The sequence below is a fragment of the Mytilus californianus genome, unplaced genomic scaffold (genome assembly GCF_021869535.1).
Source record: "Mytilus californianus isolate M0D057914Y unplaced genomic scaffold, xbMytCali1.0.p SCAF_4, whole genome shotgun sequence".
Lineage (NCBI taxonomy): Eukaryota > Metazoa > Mollusca > Bivalvia > Mytilida > Mytilidae > Mytilus > Mytilus californianus.
The window spans coordinates 44,167,418-44,186,812 of record NW_026262690.1 but is presented as its reverse complement, the minus strand read 5'-3'; the positions used below and the strand labels follow the sequence as shown (position 1 = coordinate 44,186,812).

Genomic DNA, 19,395 nt, shown 5'->3' with positions numbered 1-19,395 from the left:
CAATATGGTTGGATAAAGTACGGGTATATAAATTAACAATTAAATGTTTTAATAAGGACAACGTCATTTTCAACAAATTAATTTTATTATTGTATTTAGAAGCTGTTTTACCTACCTTTAGTTGGTGTTGCTATCAAGTAATAAATTCAGATAAGAACACAGAAATGAGGGTCTGGATGGGGTTTACAGAATTCAAAAGAATACAGAATAATGGGAAAGAAATTATGAACAAAGGTAAAATGGACAAAAAAAAAGAATAAAGAATAATGGGAATCTTAGATATAATGATGGGTAAAAGAAAAAAGAATAGAGAAAAATGGGAATTTTAGGTCTAATGATGGGTAAAAGTAAAAAGAATAGAGAAAAGTGGGAATTTTAGATCTAATGATGGGTAAAAGTAAAAAATTAAGAAACGAAGACCCTCTCCATTTTTATACCATCCAAGGGTATTGTTTTGCTTGTGTATATTAGATACATCTTGAGGGCGTTAGCCCGATTGGGTATATCTATTACACCAAGATATTATTGTCAATGCAGAAGGATAGTTTCCAATAATTTAGGAGGGGGTCTTCCATCAGCAATTTCACCATAAGTTATTGAAAAGCATGATAAATGCAGGATATCCAATTTCATTTAACGACATCTTCGTGTAAATGCTGATACAATTAAATTATGATTGCACCTTTGTCACTGTCCCCTTAGGGACCTCATTTGGAATAAACGCATATTCATGTTATTCAGTATATTGTATTGTATACCGGTATTGTATTGTATACTGGTATTGTATTGCATTGTATTCCGAGAAATTAGGTAATACTGCGCTGGTCTTTAAATGCAAAATCAATTATCTGCATAGCTTCTATTCACGTCATTGTAGAATGCACTAATTTACGAAGTAACAAAGATCAAAAGATTAATATTTGATTTATACGGTAGTCTTAATTTAAATGTAAATTATCTGAGGTGAAAACGTTGGTTCACAGATCACGGCAATGGGATAAGGCGGGAAATAATCTTAAAAAAAGATATGTCTCAAGTCAAAATCTAGATCCAAGCACGAAATCTGTATAATAATCTGCATTGTCAGACAGGTCTCATTGGTACTCATGTTACATCACCCAGGCCCTATCTATTATTTATTCTAGGGTTTACATATCCCTTGCTTTGAACTTCATGCAAGGTCTTTTTCTTGCTCCTCATTTTATTTAAGTATCTGATAAAATCATAACAGATAGTGACACTGTTGTTATTTTCAAACGTTTTATAAACAGGACTGGTGATTTTTTAAGGTCCGCTAAGAGACGCTGGTGCAACATTTTCCTAAATTTTATCTTAATAAATATAAAAAAGTGAAGCAGTGTGATTGCCAATGTGATAACTGTCGATAAAAGACCAAAACTTCATAACTTTACCAGTTTAATGATCATGTTTTTGTTGTTAGGATAAAACGTCACTCTCAGCCGATCATGCATTGGCAATACTATGTTTGTGGAGGAAACCGAAGTTCTATAAGGATAAACAATTACTTGCAGTCAGTAATTGTCAATTATATCACCTTGCATTAAATCGAGAGTACCTTACCATTTTTCGAATTAACTTAAGCAATCATATTCCAACCAAAGACACCAAACTGTGACGTAGACATGTCCAACTAATCTATGTAGAAACCACAAGATTCAGAATTGGAATGCGTCATTAAAGTTTTTTTTTCATTTTCTGAAATATCGCACTGATCTTTGTATTAGATATATTGTACGTAAATTGTATACTTACCTTTTGAATGTTTTATTACTCCTAATCACTGCATTCTTAAATGCACGACTAATCAAGTCCATATCATACATGGAATAATATCTACAGCAAAGTGACCTTCTATTGTATATCATATCATATTACAAGTGGAAAATAACATACTTTTTGGTTGTCTGAAGGACAAAGAGTACAAACTTACAAAAGTTTGCAGCGCATTCATAAGCCATAAATATTAATAATTGCAGATTATTTTTTGAATATTTAAATGGCTGACATTTCTTATTTTATTGTTTCAATAATTAAATAGATTCTAAGTAACTAAGTGTCGTTTCATGATAAAATATTTTAAACGTTTATAAACGGTCTAAACGGATAAAAACTCATTAAAGATACCAGGCTTATAATTTGTTATACTAGACGCGCGTTTCCTCTGCATAAGAATGACTAGTGGCACTCGAATCAAAAACAGTTTAGCTCATTGTTTTAGTGAAAGGTTGTTTAGATGAGACAAGAGCAGTTTAACGAAAATTATTCTTACCATTCAATTCTAGTGATTGACTATCTGTGTTGTGAAATAGGAAAAATTTAACGCCTGCTTTAATATAAAGATTACTGGTCAAAAAAAGTTTGACTTGAATATTAAAAGTTACTAGAACACACCCGCGACACCGCGGGTCCGTGGCTGAATTTAAATACCTACGCCTAATTTTTAGCACGGATTTTTAGTATTCGTATTGTCATCTGATAAAGTCATGCTGATTACAAGGTGCACAGTTTTCTCTGCTTTCAAAATCTTTTGTTTGAACCCTTCCTGGTTTTTTTACTTGTTTTTATATTTTGCATTTTTTATATTTTGAGGATGAGCAAAATCAGGTGAGTGTACGTTCGTATGTTTTATTGCATTGTACTTATTATTTTTGGGGAAGTTTAACTTTCTGGTAGTAAGACCCGTCACGGCCAGGCTGGGAAACTAGGTAGGCAAATGCTCACATAAAATATGTACCGATACAGTGTGCTAAATGTCCTCACTAACACCATAATCCATGGTAGTGCTCCTATTAAAAGGAGGAAGATACATAACATACATACACTACAACCGGAAACTCCATGCGACATATACTATTGGTATCGGTATCGGATTCGACCCGGAACTTGTTAATTATTGGTAATATTAATCATGTGGAAAACAAAAGGGACTGGAATGGTGTAATATTTAATCTACACCATTGTCCTAAATTAGTTATATATAAAGTTGAATTTTTTTGATTCGTCGTTTTTACGTCATGCCGGCTAACAAATTGGACCTCGTTGTTTTAGTAGTATAGATATCATAATAACATTTAGTTGGGTACTATGACGTATATCAATGTACGTGCGAAGGACACTTCATACAGGGGCGGATTCAGGCGGGGGCGTGGCGGGCGTGCGCCCCCTAAATTTGCAAAGCATGGGTTGTCCTCCGCTTAATAAAGAATATTTCGATAATTTTACCTCAAAAAAATTTATGTTTCCGCCCCTAACCTAAAATCCTGGATCTGCCCCTGACAACTGATTGTAAGGTAGTTATTAGGAGCGTAATATATGTAAAAATCGAGGTTGTGTACACAATTCATGTAATTCCAACGAAAACCGTTAGACTCCCCTCACGCCTTGCACATTCGCCAATACATTTAGCTTTATAGATACAAAGATAACTTTTCGACAAGTTACGCTCCTTTTGGCCAAATAGTGTATCTTGGGCAGGGTTGTCTTTATGGCCCGGGGGCCCGGGATTCCCCCCGGTAACTTCCGCTTGTGAACCCGGCTACTCTAGCGGCAAGTGTGACCTGACTTTTTGAAAAAAAACCAACAGAGATCAAAATTTATCTGTTACTGAGTTTTTGTTCCGTGATTTCATTGTGAACAAGAGATACATCGAGTAATCGGAGTGTTTTGGCCATTTTTACAGGTTAAAGCTTTTCGACGACGCTTCGAAATTTTAAAGCGCTCAGATGATTTTGTCACTTCCGTTCAAAAATTTGACCGATCTTTTCCAATATGCAGCGACGGTTGGATTTCTTTGGATTTAATAGGTAACTTATTTGTTTATCGGACGTTTTAAGCATTTTATTTCAGAAATGAGGATGGTCAACGATTATTTTAACATACGTTGAACAGGTTGTAGAAGTTTTCAATCAAATGTATCACACAGAAAGAAGAGATCGATGTCCACAGCCAGTGTCAACTGTCGGGTGTTCCACATATCCAACTATCGCGGTCATCACGTGACTTTTACAATTCAGTTGTATATCATAATGGCCGATTGATTATCAATGAAAATGAACGGGCTACATAGATTAAACGATCATAACTTTTTTGTTACATTGTGTATTTTACCTTCCAACCCCGCGTTTTATAGTATTTTCATTTTTACAATTAAAAATGTTTTAAGTTTCAGTTCAGAAATATGATTTCTTGCTTCAAATTAAGTTTGAAAATGGAGGTGACATAACAACACAGCCTCCGTTGACTTCTTCGTTAAAACTCAATAAAATTGCAATGGAACCTTCTTATATGATCAATTTTCTCAACTTATTATTTGTTAATAATATCCTTCTAACCCCTAAAAAGATCGACAACACATTCATTTAAATGAAATCGAAACCCAAATCAGTTTAGGTAACAAACTTTTTGCTTCAAAATTTGATTGAAAAGTTTACATTTTGGCATTCGTTAACAATATTTTGAAAATGGCGGCCGATGTCGGAAGTGAACAAAGACACGACATGTATTCATTTATCAATTAATTAAAAAGTAATTTGTGAAATATTTATTAAAGTGTGTCTTATTGTTTTTAAAATTTCTTATTTCACCTTTAATTTAATATATTTATTAGAAACAGTCTCTCGCACTCAAAACAAAGATTTATATGCATCAACCATGCATTGTTTACATTGACCATGTTGACAGCGTAGGTCGACTTGTGAAAATATATATTGTAATATTTTTACGATGAAAATCAAAAAACTGTTGGATGCATGCGTTTTCAGTTTTTGTCTTACCTTAAAGCAGCATAGAATCAAACGTTTTGTCTTTTTGATGAAGTGGATACATGCTTTTTGTTTTGATAAAATTTCGAAGTTACGAAAAAAAAATGGCGACCAAACAATTTTCAAACGTAGACGATGTTCGACACTAATTTTGCCCATGCAAATAACACAATTTAATTTCACTGTTTATATTGCAATTAAATATGACACGTTATTGTCACTCTAATAATACCCAAGGACATAGCTTGATTAAGGAGATATTAAGTCATCAACGTGATCAAAGAAAACAAACACGGCACCTAATCACGATGTAAGATCGTGTAAGTTTTGACAAGACTTATGTAGATTAGTATGGTCCGATTCTTATAGAAATTATTTTATGGTATTATTTTATATTAATAAAAACAAAACCTCGAAACCCCGAGGTGAAATATCTATATTTTTCAATTTTCTAAATCACACGGGTTACCAGTAAATTTTTCATAATCCTAATTAAACCAGTAACATGCAGAGTTATCGAACGTAATTATGACTGGTATAGTTGCATATGAGCGCTGCACTCAGAACATTGGTATTCAAAACAAATACTAAATATAGCTGAAGTCCAACACCTTTCAAGATAGGATAAATGACAACATCTTCTATAAATGTTGTCTGCGCAAGTATCCTATCTTTCTCTCTCTCAACATGCACAAAGCATGCATGGCCTCATGAATACTGATATGTCAAAGAAATGATGACTCAATCGATAGGACTAGATAGGCCCTAAAGGGCATCAATCATGCACCCCTTTTATGCCAACCCCCTAACCCCCCCCCCAAAAAAAAATTCTGTTTTGTTTATTAACTTTTTTTAACATTTTATCACCATGTCATTGCTATTCTCAAACATCTTCAAATATTAGCTGTAAGTTGAAAGTCTGGATATTTAAATAAATGTGATCAAATTTACAGAAAATTTGACCCATGCTACAAATTTTAATCAAAAATTAACATTATCTTCATTAAAAAATGATGTTTTGAGAGGACTGAATAAGGGTCCAGGAGACCCCCAGAATGCAGGATTTTGCACCATTGCCCCAGACCCCCATACGTAGGCGCGCGCCGCGGACGGCTTTGCCGTCCGCATTACATTCCCTGCTACTTTTTAAATTTAGCCTGCTACTTCAAAACTTAAAGACATCCCTGTTTGGGAGTTTAGACCTAGTTATTATTGCCTCTCAAGTGAAAGACCGTGGAAGTACTATTTGTATACGAATATACGTATTATACAAAAAGAAAAGAGAAAACATGCATTTACCTTCTTATTTGAATAAATATACGCTTCAACAGTTCAACCAATTAAATGAATAGAATAGAATAGAATAGAATATTTTTATTCACCAAATTAGGGCCCCAGGAGGGCATATAGCATATAAACAATATCATAATAAACAATAACATATGCAATGAAATCTAGACAATAGATTTGTAACATGTGTATCAATCATTTAATTTCCTGACGATCACGTCTGATCATCCATTGCTTTTCATGATAAATGATAATGTGTTGCCTGATTTTTCAAGATCAATTATGATTGAAAATCAATAGAATCAATCTTTTTAAAAAATAATATGAACCCTTTTCACGCAAAAAAACCAACAACATTTTACCGTACTATCTAACCCACTGTGAATGATTCAATCAACACACTTGGCTACATAACAATTTATTCTAAAATGGAAAGGTAGATAAGATAAAATGAGACGTTTACGAATTTTAGAAAATAGAACTATTCAATATGAAAAAAAAAACACATCTCAATATCAGTAGATATAAAAATCCTTACCTTTTTTATAAACGCTGTATTTGAAAGGTGTGATAATACACAGGTTAACAACGTGAAGGTTGTCTGTAACATGCATTATTAAATCATACGTAATAGGAGTGCCAATAAATAACGTGTTATCGATTCTTCGTTACTTAGGAATAATATTAATATTATTAAGCAAATCAAATAGATTAAATGAAATAAAAAAAATACTTAGTGATGAATGACTGGTCTTTAAAGAGGCGTGACTGTGGTTATTATAACCTTTGGAATATAACATTAAATGTACTTTTTTTTTTGAGTAAAGATACATTTATCTATTTTATAATTATGTGGCACACAGAGAATCATTTATCATACCTGAAAAAAAAAACAAAAAAAACCCTATAGTTCACGGAATCTCGCACAGAACAACTGAAGGAAGGTCTTGCCGCTTACCCAAATTCATATTTGATAACCTAAGGAAATTTGGTGAAAAGTAACAGGTTCCGGTTTAAAAGTAAGCTCCATTGTTAAAATTATAGTGTTAGTGTATTTCACAATGACTCCAAAATTTCTAAAATTTTAGTACTTTTTTCTTGATTGATGGAGGTTTTTAACAGATTCCGATTAAGAAAGTCACTTCCTGTTTCTTTAAATAGGTGTTTAACACAATAATTCCTAAACAAATATGGTTTCTATGCACTTTTGCTTGAAATATAAAGGGATATTTTGATACAAGTGGTTTAAACATGTCATTTTCTGCTTTATGATAGGTTAATTTACACTGATTCTAAAAATATATGGTTTCTAGGTACATATAACATGTTACTTTTATTATTCTTCCCTTAGTTTATTTATTTTGTATTCAAAATTATTTATTTTGTAAAAATATTTCCTTTCTCTATTGGTACTGTACAGGTATACCTAACAACAAAATTATTTTCATTTACCTGTCTTTAAAGTTATTGCAAATGGATGGTATTTTTGTTCGAGCATATTGTTTTTCTTTAATTGTTTAACATTTCTTACCGATATAACATGTTACTTTTATTATTCTTCCCTTAGTTTATTTATTTTGTATTTACATTGTGTCATAGGTCAAATTTATTTGTTCAGTGTATGTTCAATGGTGTTAATATGTCCTTTGATTGAGTTAAGCTATTTCAGTTGATATTTTATAGTGTGTCTTTCTATGTTGTGATGTTACACTATTGTTTCAGAAAAAGGGTGAAGGTTTGGTACCATTAAAACGTTTAAACCCGCTGCATTTGTTTGCACCTGTCCTAAGTCAGGAATCTGATGTTCAGTAGTTGTCGTTTGTTGATGTGGTTCATAAGTGTTTCTCGTTTCTCGTTTTTTATATAGATTAGACCGTTGGTTTTCCCGTTTGAATGGTTTTACACTAGTAATTTTTTGGGGCCCTTTATAGCTTACTGTTCGGTGTGAGCCAAGGCTCCGTGTTGAAGACCGTACTGTGACCTATAATGGTTTACTTTTATAAATTTTGACTTGGGTGGAGAGTTGTCTCATTGGCACTCATACCACATCTTCTTATATCTACATAAACCTGAAGTTATTTCAAAAATAGCTACTTCCGGTTAACAGTGTTTTTATAGTCGTATGTATTCCAACTCAATGTAAAAAAAGCTATGGCTTTATCATATACAAATATGAAGTTATAGCAAAGGTCATAATCTAGAAGTCAAATATACATTTAACCTTGACCTCAAATTCAAGATAATCGATCATGGATCTTAAATAAAAAAACCATAGGTCTCTATTATTTTTGGTTTTGGATTTGTCTGCCAAAGAGATCATTTCAAATATCTAAGGTACATAAGTCCTATAAAAAGTCACCAAAGCACTTTGACCCAACTTTATTGATGTCGTAACGAACAATTTGATAAGCATCTGTTCTCGATAACTTTTTTAACTCGATTTCTGACTGTTAGCGATAATAAGCAAACTTAAAATAAGAATGTGATCTTGACCTTCACCTAAAATTCCTTTCGATGGATCAAGTACCTCAAATGAAAAGACCCTAGGTCTCAATCCCTTAATGGTTATGCACTTATATACCCCATATGTCAAACACAGGAACTGAAATCATATGGAGTCACCAGATCGTTTCGGTCAAAGTTGGACAGAACATTCTGAGGATTTAACAATAAATTTGGAAACATAAATGTGTGAAGGAGTAGTGATAACTGCGACAGCGTATTCACTGTTCAATATCATGTACCAAAAATATTTTCGATATCTTGCTAAAGAAAACAAAACCGCACCATCAAAAGGTGGAGAAAGGAAAAAAAATATAATCAGAACAATTTCAAAAAGGTCTATCCAGTTTACTTCTAGAAAAACACGAATGACACCAATTTCCATACGCAAGACACGTGTTTCTTGACCATTCACAACCAGAAGTTTGGATAATCCGGCATGACAAAGTGTGACTGAAACAATTCATAAAAGATACCAAGCAGACCCAACAGCCTGATGTATGCTAAAAACAATAATTGAAAAATAAAAATGACAGACAGAAACCAACGACAACAACTGCATTAAAGACTCCTAACATAGGACCGGCAAAACTGACAAGACATAAAACACAAGGTATCGATCTAAGAGTACTCGGAATTACTGGAAGCTAGTTCAAAACCAATTTCAACTTATAAATGAACCATGTTTTCCCATACTAAATTAACAATTAGTAGACATCCAACGGATTAAGTGTAAAGACGTCATAAACAGTCTGAGAGTTTTGGTGATTCTATATAGGGCACGTTCCTCCAAAATCTGGACTGGAAACATACTGTTGAACTGTGTTGTTGCTGCATTCCTGACAACAAGCCGATGCCCATATCAAACTTCCTCTTTTCTTAAATTAGGCTGAACAGTAAGTAATAACAGCAATAAAAGCGCTGTTTCTTTGCTTTTTGTGGGTTTTTTGTTGAGCATGGACTGATTTTGTGTCATGGATGGATATCCTTTGTTTTTCTATTTTGAATGCTGTAAATTAAAAATAAGAATAAGAATAAGAATTTTATTAGTTTAAAATCCAAACAATAGGATTGTTACTAAATAAACAAACCAATACAAAACCAAAACAAAACAAACAAACAGACAGACAGACAGGCATATTAATGACAAAACGATAGACATTAAACAATATAAACATGTAGCATTGAAAAAAAAAAATAAAGATTTTTTAAAGAATTAAGTGAACAAAGAGGTACAACTCTTGGTGTTTTAAAGAGTACAAACACGATCTCTCATCCAGTTTATACGTTGTTATTTTAACAGAAACCCAAAAGTTAGCTTGACACATTAGTAAGTTAGTAAGTTTACTAAGTCTATCCAAAACAGAGCCCAAACGTTTTAAAACATTTAGTTGCTTTGAGGCCCTCCTGCAGATCGAGCTAATATGAACCTCAAAATTAAACTGATAATCGCTTTCAATGCCTAATAAATTAACTGTTTTTTCACATGTAAGGTTCGAATTTTGAATATGTATAGAAGGATTTTGTTCAAAGGTCTTTTTGCCAACAGCCAAAACTTGAAACTTGTCGGGATGTGCTTGCATTTTATTCACCTGGAACCACTCAATAGGTATTTTTGACTCAGATTCCAAAGTTGAAATTAAAAAGTCAAAATCTGAAGTGCAGAAAAACAGAGTATTGTCATCTGCATAGTTATATAAACTACCATTTTTGTCAAAAAGAAAAATATCATTTATAAATACGTTAAACGCATCAGAACCACTCAGAACATTGTTGACTTTTAATTGTTGTTTACGATTTGATAAAAATGGACTTTAAAAGAGCAACAGAATGGGGGGAAACACCATGTGCTGATAATTTATCTAGCAAGATATTGTGGGGCAGGCAGTCAAAATCCTTAGAAAGATTCTTTAATACCGCTGCAATGTACTGGTTTTTATCAAGAGCTTCACGCCAATCTTCTAACACTCTGAGTAGTGTGGTTTGACATATATGTCCATTTCTAAATACACACAAAAAAGGATTAAATATTTTATCAAAGTATTCAGTTAGTTGAATTTCATATATTTTTTCAAAGATTTTAGAAAATATGGGTAAGACACTAACTTGTCTATAGTTAATTTGTTTTCAATAATGAGGCTCTCTTTTTATGAAGGGGTTACTTGGGCTACTTTTAGTTAATCAGGGAGACAGTTATTTTCAATTGACAAATTTACAAGAATAGTCAGCTGTGGTGCAATATATAAGATTTACATTTTTTTTACTATTTTTGATGGAATACCATCAGCCCCTGTAGCCTTCTTGATGTTTCTGTATGTGGCTGTCCCAAGTCAAGAGCCTGTAATTCAGTGTTTGTCGTATGTTGCTGTATATCATATTTGAATTTCGTTTATTGTTTTTTTTACATATTTCAGGCCGTTAGTTTTCTCGTTTGAATTGTTTTACATTTGTCATTTTGGGGTCTTTTATAGCTGACTATACGGTATGGGTTTTGCTCATTTTTGAAGGCCGTACGGTGACCTTTAGTTGTTAACTTCTATGTCATTTGGTCTCTGGCGGAGAGTTGTCTCATTGGCAATCATACCACATCTTCTTATTTTTATATTCAGTACTGAATAGAATGCAGTAAATTAGGTGTACAAAGAGGCACAACTCTTGATGTTTTAAAGAGTACAAAACGATCTCTAATCCAGTTGCCTTGTGATTTTAATAGAAACCAAAAAGTTAGCTTGACACATCAAAAGGGAGAAGAAAATCTGTTTTATTTTTTTACATAGGAACAAGTGAAAAAGCTTGAAATTCAAACATCAACTATTTTTATAAAGTTGTCCAAAAAATGAGTTTATATGAAGTAAATACAAAGAAACATCAGCCAAACAATAAATAGTTAATTGACATCTACTACAAGACGTCAAGATGGACCGTGAATACGGAACGTAAACATCTGAGCGGGAAAATATATTTTCCTATATTCTTGAAAGTGGATTCATACTTCCATTAGATTCTATACTTTTTCATAATCTAATTAATGAGATCGAAATTCTAGATTTTATAATTTTAGTTCATTTATACCAAAGACGTTACTGCAATCAAGCATGAAGTAAATACCAATGAAAATAAATAGAATAGCTAGAAAATAAAACAACGCCATTAAGGAAAGGACATAATAATTATAACAACATAGTGAAAGATAATTGTCCGTCATCAATCTCTGTAAGAAAACTTGTTTTTGAAATGTTTATATCCACTTGAAGCTATTTGGAGATTAACAATATACATGTACCGAACAAAAAAGAAACACATTTTTTTTAAATATTGTAACTAATGTTTACAACTAGAATATAGATAAGGAAAATATAGTGATATTTTTCTGAAGATCAATTATGTATAGGCTTTAAAAAATAAGGCCACGAGCACACGTTAATTTCTGACCATGAGCACGTTAATTTCTGACCATGAGCACACTTTAATTTCTGACCATAAGCACATGTTAATTTCTTACCATGAGCACATGTTAATTTCTGACCATGAGCACATGTTAATTTCTGACCATGAGCACACGTTAATTTCTGACCATGAGCACATGTTTATTTCTGACCATGAGCACATGTTAATTTCTGAAAACGGCCTAGATTATGATTAAAAGAACAAACGAAAAACAAAACGAGGAAAACAGCAACCGAAGATAACTACTATTAAACAGGCTCCTAACTTAGGACAGGCACATAAAGAATGTGGTGTGGTAAGTTGTGTTTGTAAATCAGGCCGTTCTTTATCTCTTTTGAATTGGTTCACATTTTGTCATGCCGGGGCCCTTTATAGCTTACTGCATACTATATGGGTTGTGCTCATTGTCAAAGCTCGTGATGAATGCCACATTGTTATTTACATCCTCGTCATTTGGTATCTGGTGGATAACTGTCTCATTGGCTATCATATCACATCTCCTTATTCATAGTGTGAGCGCTCAACCCTCCCCTAAACTGGTACAGTGTTATAACAGCATAAAGCTAGAAAAAAAAAACTCTTAAAATTAATTATAAAAGGCTTGACTCATCAGATCGACAATAAGCACGCAACAAAACTTAATAAAACCATGTTTTAGGATGCAATGTATTGAAACGAAAACACACTTTTTATAATACATTTCATTATAGCAAATAAACTATTTTATATACATTGACGCGCCGTATAATCTACGTGTTAATAAATGTAAATGCACCGTAAAATTTAAACAGCCTTCTTCAATAAACGTGTAAACATATAAAGTACACTCACACCGGTAGGACTAAGATCCTGTCTGTCATATCTTCTGTGAATAAAAATCAATTATGGATATGTCGGATTCTAATGAGTATATGTTTAAGGATGCTAATCGCCGCCACGCTAACAGAAAGATCTGGATATGTGGTGCTGTGGCAATCATTATAGGGTTTGTCATAGGGATATTGATTGGAAGATATGCAACATGTCCTGAGGAGAAAGATGCTCCAAAACAGGACGGCACATTTCTACCAGGTGTTTCAGATTCTATCATAAAAGATGGTGACCCCAAAATAAGCGAGGAGATAATAAATGGCATTCGAGCAGACAATATCAGAGAATATCTAAGGTAAGTATTTCCCCTACAATGAACAAAGCATAAAAATCGGTTCATTTCGATTACAAAAGGAAACGAAAACTATATTTAGTCTCACGGTATATTTTATATTCAAATATATTTTACGTTTTAATCAAAGTTAGGTTGTCAATGGTAAACAAGTCAACTACGAGACACAATTAATTTTTAAATACTTTCTAAAAAACAAAAAATCTATTTCTAATTATTTACATTGAAACAGGATACTCTTTTATTGTTAAACTATAAACCCATTGTTTAATCATTTGTATTTTTATGGTTAGTAATCAACAGTTTACGTAAAACCAAAATTTAGAATTTATTTTTGACGCTATATATACGCTATAGATACAGGCGTGCTCGACTAAACAAACATTCAATGTAAAACAGAACTGGATTATTTCTCGTCGTTCTTATTGTCATGGCGACCCTTTTAAAATAAATTTTCGTTTCATTTGTTTATTCTAAAAGAAAAGAAATGGAAAGGAGGTCTCACCTTTAAGAACACATTAAAGGTATAAACATAGGTATTCACAGATACATGTAAGTGTAAATGTAATATTGATACGGGTGAAAGATAATTTGTTAGAAATTCCGGATAATCTGGGCAACTACAATAAAACACCAATTCAATTGAGTGATAACTGTATATCAAGCGTTCTTCCTAGTTTCTAAACATACACCAAGAAGTCATTAAATGCCTCTGGCCTTTGTTAGTCTTGTATGTTCTTTTTTTAATTTTAGTTCAATTATACGTTTTGGAGTTTAGTGTGACGTCCATTTTCATTGAACTAGTACACATTTTTTGTTTAGGGGCCAGCTGAAGCCCGCCTCCGGGTGCGGGATTTTCTCGCTGTGTTGAAGACCCATTGTTGGCCTTCAGCTGTTTTCTGCTCTTTGGTCGGGTTGTTGTCTCTTTGACACATTCCCCATCTCCATTCTCAATTTTAAATTGCATAGTCTTCATTATGCGTTACCTCAACATATAATTAAATTACTTATGACAACCCCTTTTCCCTTCATCATTGAAATCTATCATTTTCCAATAACCATAAAACCTTGCGGTTAATACACAATCGGGCTAACGCCCTCATGGACGTATTTATACATACATGTAATCATTACCGTCCATCATTGACGAATCACCTTGTATCAACCGAACCTAGTGACTGACCGAATTGAGAAGCAAACCTGATAGATATAAAATGTGAGATTGGGGTTAGGGGTCAAGTGGTAATTCAGGTTTACCAAGTATCATTACGTAACGATATAATGTGATGCATAAAGAAGATGTAAATGTAAAATAGTAATGTAAGAAAAAAACAAAATGTCTTTGACAGAAACACGGAAAACATTTTGATATTAACAGAAAGATGATGCGATATGATTGATTATGGGACAACCATGCAGCTTACAAGAGACCAAGTGACCTACACGTAAGCAAGTATAGGTCAACGTACAACTTCAACAATGTCCAAAACCCATAAAGTTTGGTAAGTCAGCGACATGAGGAAATTTACAAAAATTCAAACGAGAAAACACAGCTTCAAGCAGATATATTGACAAAGAAGCTAACGCATATTCTATTGTCTCCAACAGATAAAAAAGAAAAATATCTCTTGTACGATAGTTATAGGTTTCATAACGAGAGAGAATTTGGATATTGCATGATATTAATATAATAATATAAACGAGCAATTAGCGAGTTCATTTTTATAATTTGAATGATTAAATAACGAGCGATATATCCAATAATCACAAGTTGTTAATCCTATTTCTCAAACAGTCAAAGAAAATTATTGTGAAATATTTCGATTTCGCAAGCTTCACTTCAAATATAAGTCTGCTTATATACATGTAGGGACTTGTCTCTGAAAAAAATACTTCGTTAACGTATATTGGTAATTATTTTTTTCAGTGACAAATGTCTATGCGCTTACAGCATTTAAAATATTGTCAAGAACCCAGACCACTGTTATATCAGACGCCAGTTTTCAAACAATTTGTGTGCTTCAGATTATAATCAAATTTGATAAAAAGATTATTTTCAGGCGAAATATAAAAGTGTTTTGTATATTATTAAATAAACCACAAATCTACGTTGCGACCTTAGAAAGTCATCGTTGACCTAACAAATAACCAATGTTGAAACGTTGCTGGATTAATTAACGAATTTTTCGCATCACTCTATTCATATCACACTTCGTTCAATGTGATACGAGAAATATGTCTCCATACGGGAAATAAAATAGACTCGGGCCTCAACCATAAGATAATAGGCTCGTTTATTTTTATATTGAAGCTAATAAGATCGTGTTTCTATCATTTATGCTATATCCACTGTTCCCTCGTTATGAACTGTATAAATTGATTCAAAAGTTTTTCCATCAAATTATTCTAAATTTTTCCCATCCATATTTTATTTTTTTAACTTTCAATTCGGATGTGTATCGAATAAGTGACTTTTATTGCAGTTGTAAAAAGGAGGAATCACTTGTTATATAGAGGGGATATTTGTTTAATTTTCAGCACACACACATGACAGGTGTAGTAAAGCAATAAATTGTATTCCACAATCTCCCACGTACATTCATCTGATTGTAAATGATTTATGAAATTAACCATCAGCTATTTGGATTCGAACGCCTTTCTTGTGAGGTGAATAAATAAAATACATGTACTTTGAATGATAAAAGGTGCATAGAGAACACAAAATTTCATGAACTTTACAAAAAGAGTGAATCCATGTCGATGATGATGTATAAAAACCAAATTTTACACAGACAGATTACAGTGCTTTAACTCTAAAAATAGATTTTATGGTGGATAGCAATAAAATAATTGAACTTCATCAAAGCATGCATCGGTCCTAATTATAACAGAGCGATATAGAAATTATAATACAATGTAAGACGGTGTTTCTAAATCACTCGAGCTTACCTTTATATATGTAACACTCCAAAAACGTGTCCGATTCCCACTAAACATGTCTATTTCGCCCAAACGTGGCCGATTTCACACCCCCAAACGTGTCCGATAAAAGATATTCGGCAAAAAGTGTCAAGTTTAAAACGCCAAAACGTCTCAAAACTTTTAGCACTAATATGTCCTCAATGAAGTCAATAACGTTTTCGGCAATTCACGATAGAATGCGCCGGGTTTCGGTTAGATTCTAAAAACAATCGAAGCAGCTATCCAAGGACATCTGGAGGAAAGGTGTAGTAATCTGTATAGACACATGTCCAAGATAAGATACACTGTGCACAGTGACTTCTGCTTTCAAATAAATAGACACCATTTAAAGAATGGCACAATAATAGTCATGTTTACTTGAAGCGGTTTTATTGATTTTTTATGAATATGATTATCATTATTTTAAATTTTAGATTAGATGTAGGAACTTCACAATTAAGTGCTTCACTGTGAATGGAGTGGTCATTTATTAGCATTAGTTTGTTCAACGCCGGTTATTTATATTTAGCATACTTGCAAGCTTAATTTGAAACACATAATTAACTATTGACTGTTGATTGCTATATGTCTGTTGGCAAATATTTCATGCGTATTTAGAGCAAACATAAAAATTGCAATTAACTAGTTTTGTACAGTTTATATCATCGTTTTCTAAGTGATTTTTTTATTCTAATAAACTCCGATGATGCCTAAATATCTTTATAATGTATGAGGGTATTGCACGACCGGCTTCCTGCAGAAGTGGTTTCTGAATTTTGGGTTTCATATGGACTAAACACGTTTTGGGGGACCGGACACGTTTGGTCGTTTTTAAAAAATGGACACAATCGGGCGTTCATAAACAGAACTCGTTTTTGGCGCCCTTTGGCAATTAGACATGTTTGCAGTCCATTGACGTCATATGGACACGTTTTGGGGAATTGGACACGTTTGGGGGGATGGACACGTTTCTGAGTGTTACATATATACTCAGGCCATGAAGAGTTCGAAGGCGGTCTTCTGTGTGATATAATTTATAACACAATCTAAATTTCTATTTTATTACTCTCCATGTACAGATAATATACTCCTTTATTTGTATACATTGACTTTTTAACTGGTCTTTTATCCCTAAACGAGGCCAAATTATAAATATCCCCTGGAGTGTTATACATTAAAGGGGCATTGGCTAGGAGAAATTAAAAAAAAAATAATAAAAAAATATGATTTTTGTTGGTCTAATCATTTATGAAAGTCAAATAGTGAAATAATAATTCGCTTTTAGCAGTCATTTTGGTTCAATTTTGTCAAAATAAGATAAGAAACATCGCTGATTAATTATTCACTTGCAAGTTAATAATTCGACCTCATTCAATCCGTATTCTTGTGACCTTCAATTTAACACCTTTAATAGTGATGGATTACGCATGAACTAGGCTTTTCAGCTATTAAAAGGAAAAGAATTTCAACATTGAAAGTGAAGCAATGGTAAACCATTTGGTTGACTGATTCGATCCACAAAAGCTCATTCTTATACAGGTAACAACGATGATTTAACATATTTTTTAACCTATAATATGAAATCAAACAGACCTAGAAAAATCCAATTGCACGTGTTCACTTTCTATTTATATCTATATTTATGTTAATATCGGGTTTATATGACCGCCGTCTTCGGAGGTCACCTCGATGGTTAATTAGATGACGTCTAGACTAAAATACACACGAAATGCTGATACATATTAACGAGTACATGAATCGTAAATTGTTTATTTTAGACTTTATAAATATTGGTAGTAATTTGGATATACGTTTTAGTATGTTATAAATCAAATATCAGAATTTGAGTCAAATCGGTGAACACGAATTTGACATCTAATGCCCCTTTGAACAACATACATAGCTAATAAACATGTACAGTTCGAAGTAAAATCAAACTCTTTTAATACTAGAAGACTTTTTATGTAAAACTTAAAGGTATTACAGGCATTGCATGTTTTCAAAATCATTAATATTTGCTTCAAAACAGATTGAATGTAGTCAATCTACCGCCCGCTTTGATTCCGGTGTCACAATCTTTTTATGCAAGGTATCGGACTGAACGCGGCGATTTCGATATTAAAATAGTAATTTGACATTTTTTTAATCCTATATACCCATTTTTCAAATCTACATTTGGGATTTTAAGCACAAGAAGACCTAATGCATCTTATTTACATGTCAATAATTACATTACAGAGATGATTCATAATCTGTAATTTTGATTGGCAGACATCCGAATCGCGAGACATTCACAAATTATATTTTATTTCCCAATGAGATGCAACATCTATATGCACGTGCTTTCATTGACAATGTTACAAAAATGCATAAAAAAGACGACCAGATCAATTTGACTCGTAATTTCAATGATTATAGCATAAAATTGTACTTAAACATTTCTCTTTTTTTGTAATTTAATAGGGGTGTAGAAGCGTTGATCGCACTCGCTCTTCATACTAAATGTGCTTTAGTCATCGCTTTCCACCGCTCTAAAATAACAAAAAGAAGCATTCAATTCTTAACTAGCGTTTGAATTTATAACCTTAAGTAGTGGAAAAGATCTAAAGGGGACAGGATTATTTCTAAAACTTTCCTTTGCCAACAAAGGTCTCAATGCAATGAACTTTGGCAGTATCCTTCATCATAAATTAGTTGAAGATTATAATATCGAAAATACCTTCTCACTTTAAAGATCATTTCTTATACCTATAACCTCCTGATTGCACCTGTGCTTGTTCCCCATTCATATATAATCCAACTGGCCAAGTTATTACTGATGACCTGAAAATTGTCATTAACATTTCTCTGCGAAATGTGTTATCAAAAGGCCCGAAATATCGCGAGCCTAAATCCATCAATTGGAAACACAACTTCAAAATACTGATGGATTCTGTTGAGAATTATTCCAGGCAATGGGCTCAACTCATTTTAAAAGAAGACGTAGACACTCTTTCCGAATGGGTTAAGGCTGTGAGGTCGTTGATACAAATTAGAATTAAAAAATGAATAGGTCTATGAATACACATGCGTCATCGATCTTTAAAGACCAAAACATTACAAAGCACTTGTCCTCCCTCCATGACAAATATGCTGTTGTCCCCGCAGAAAATGCCCTTAACAATATCGTTTGTGTGTAAATCACATTATATTAACTGATTGATAATTACATAAGGTATTGACAATTCACTTGGAAACTCAACATATACCCCC

General features: G+C 32.9%; 1 protein-coding gene across 1 annotated transcript in view; it reads left to right on the top strand.

The window, feature by feature from the left end:
- The first annotated feature begins 12,834 nt into the window (after window positions 1-12,834).
- Window positions 12,835-19,395, top strand: part of LOC127698333 (N-acetylated-alpha-linked acidic dipeptidase 2-like) — a 34,133-nt gene continuing 27,572 nt past the window's right edge. The window contains exon 1 of the mRNA XM_052201739.1: window positions 12,835-13,185. Coding sequence (XP_052057699.1) covers window positions 12,905-13,185 — 281 coding nt within the window. The 5' untranslated portion in view covers window positions 12,835-12,904. The remainder of the gene's footprint in view (window positions 13,186-19,395) is intronic.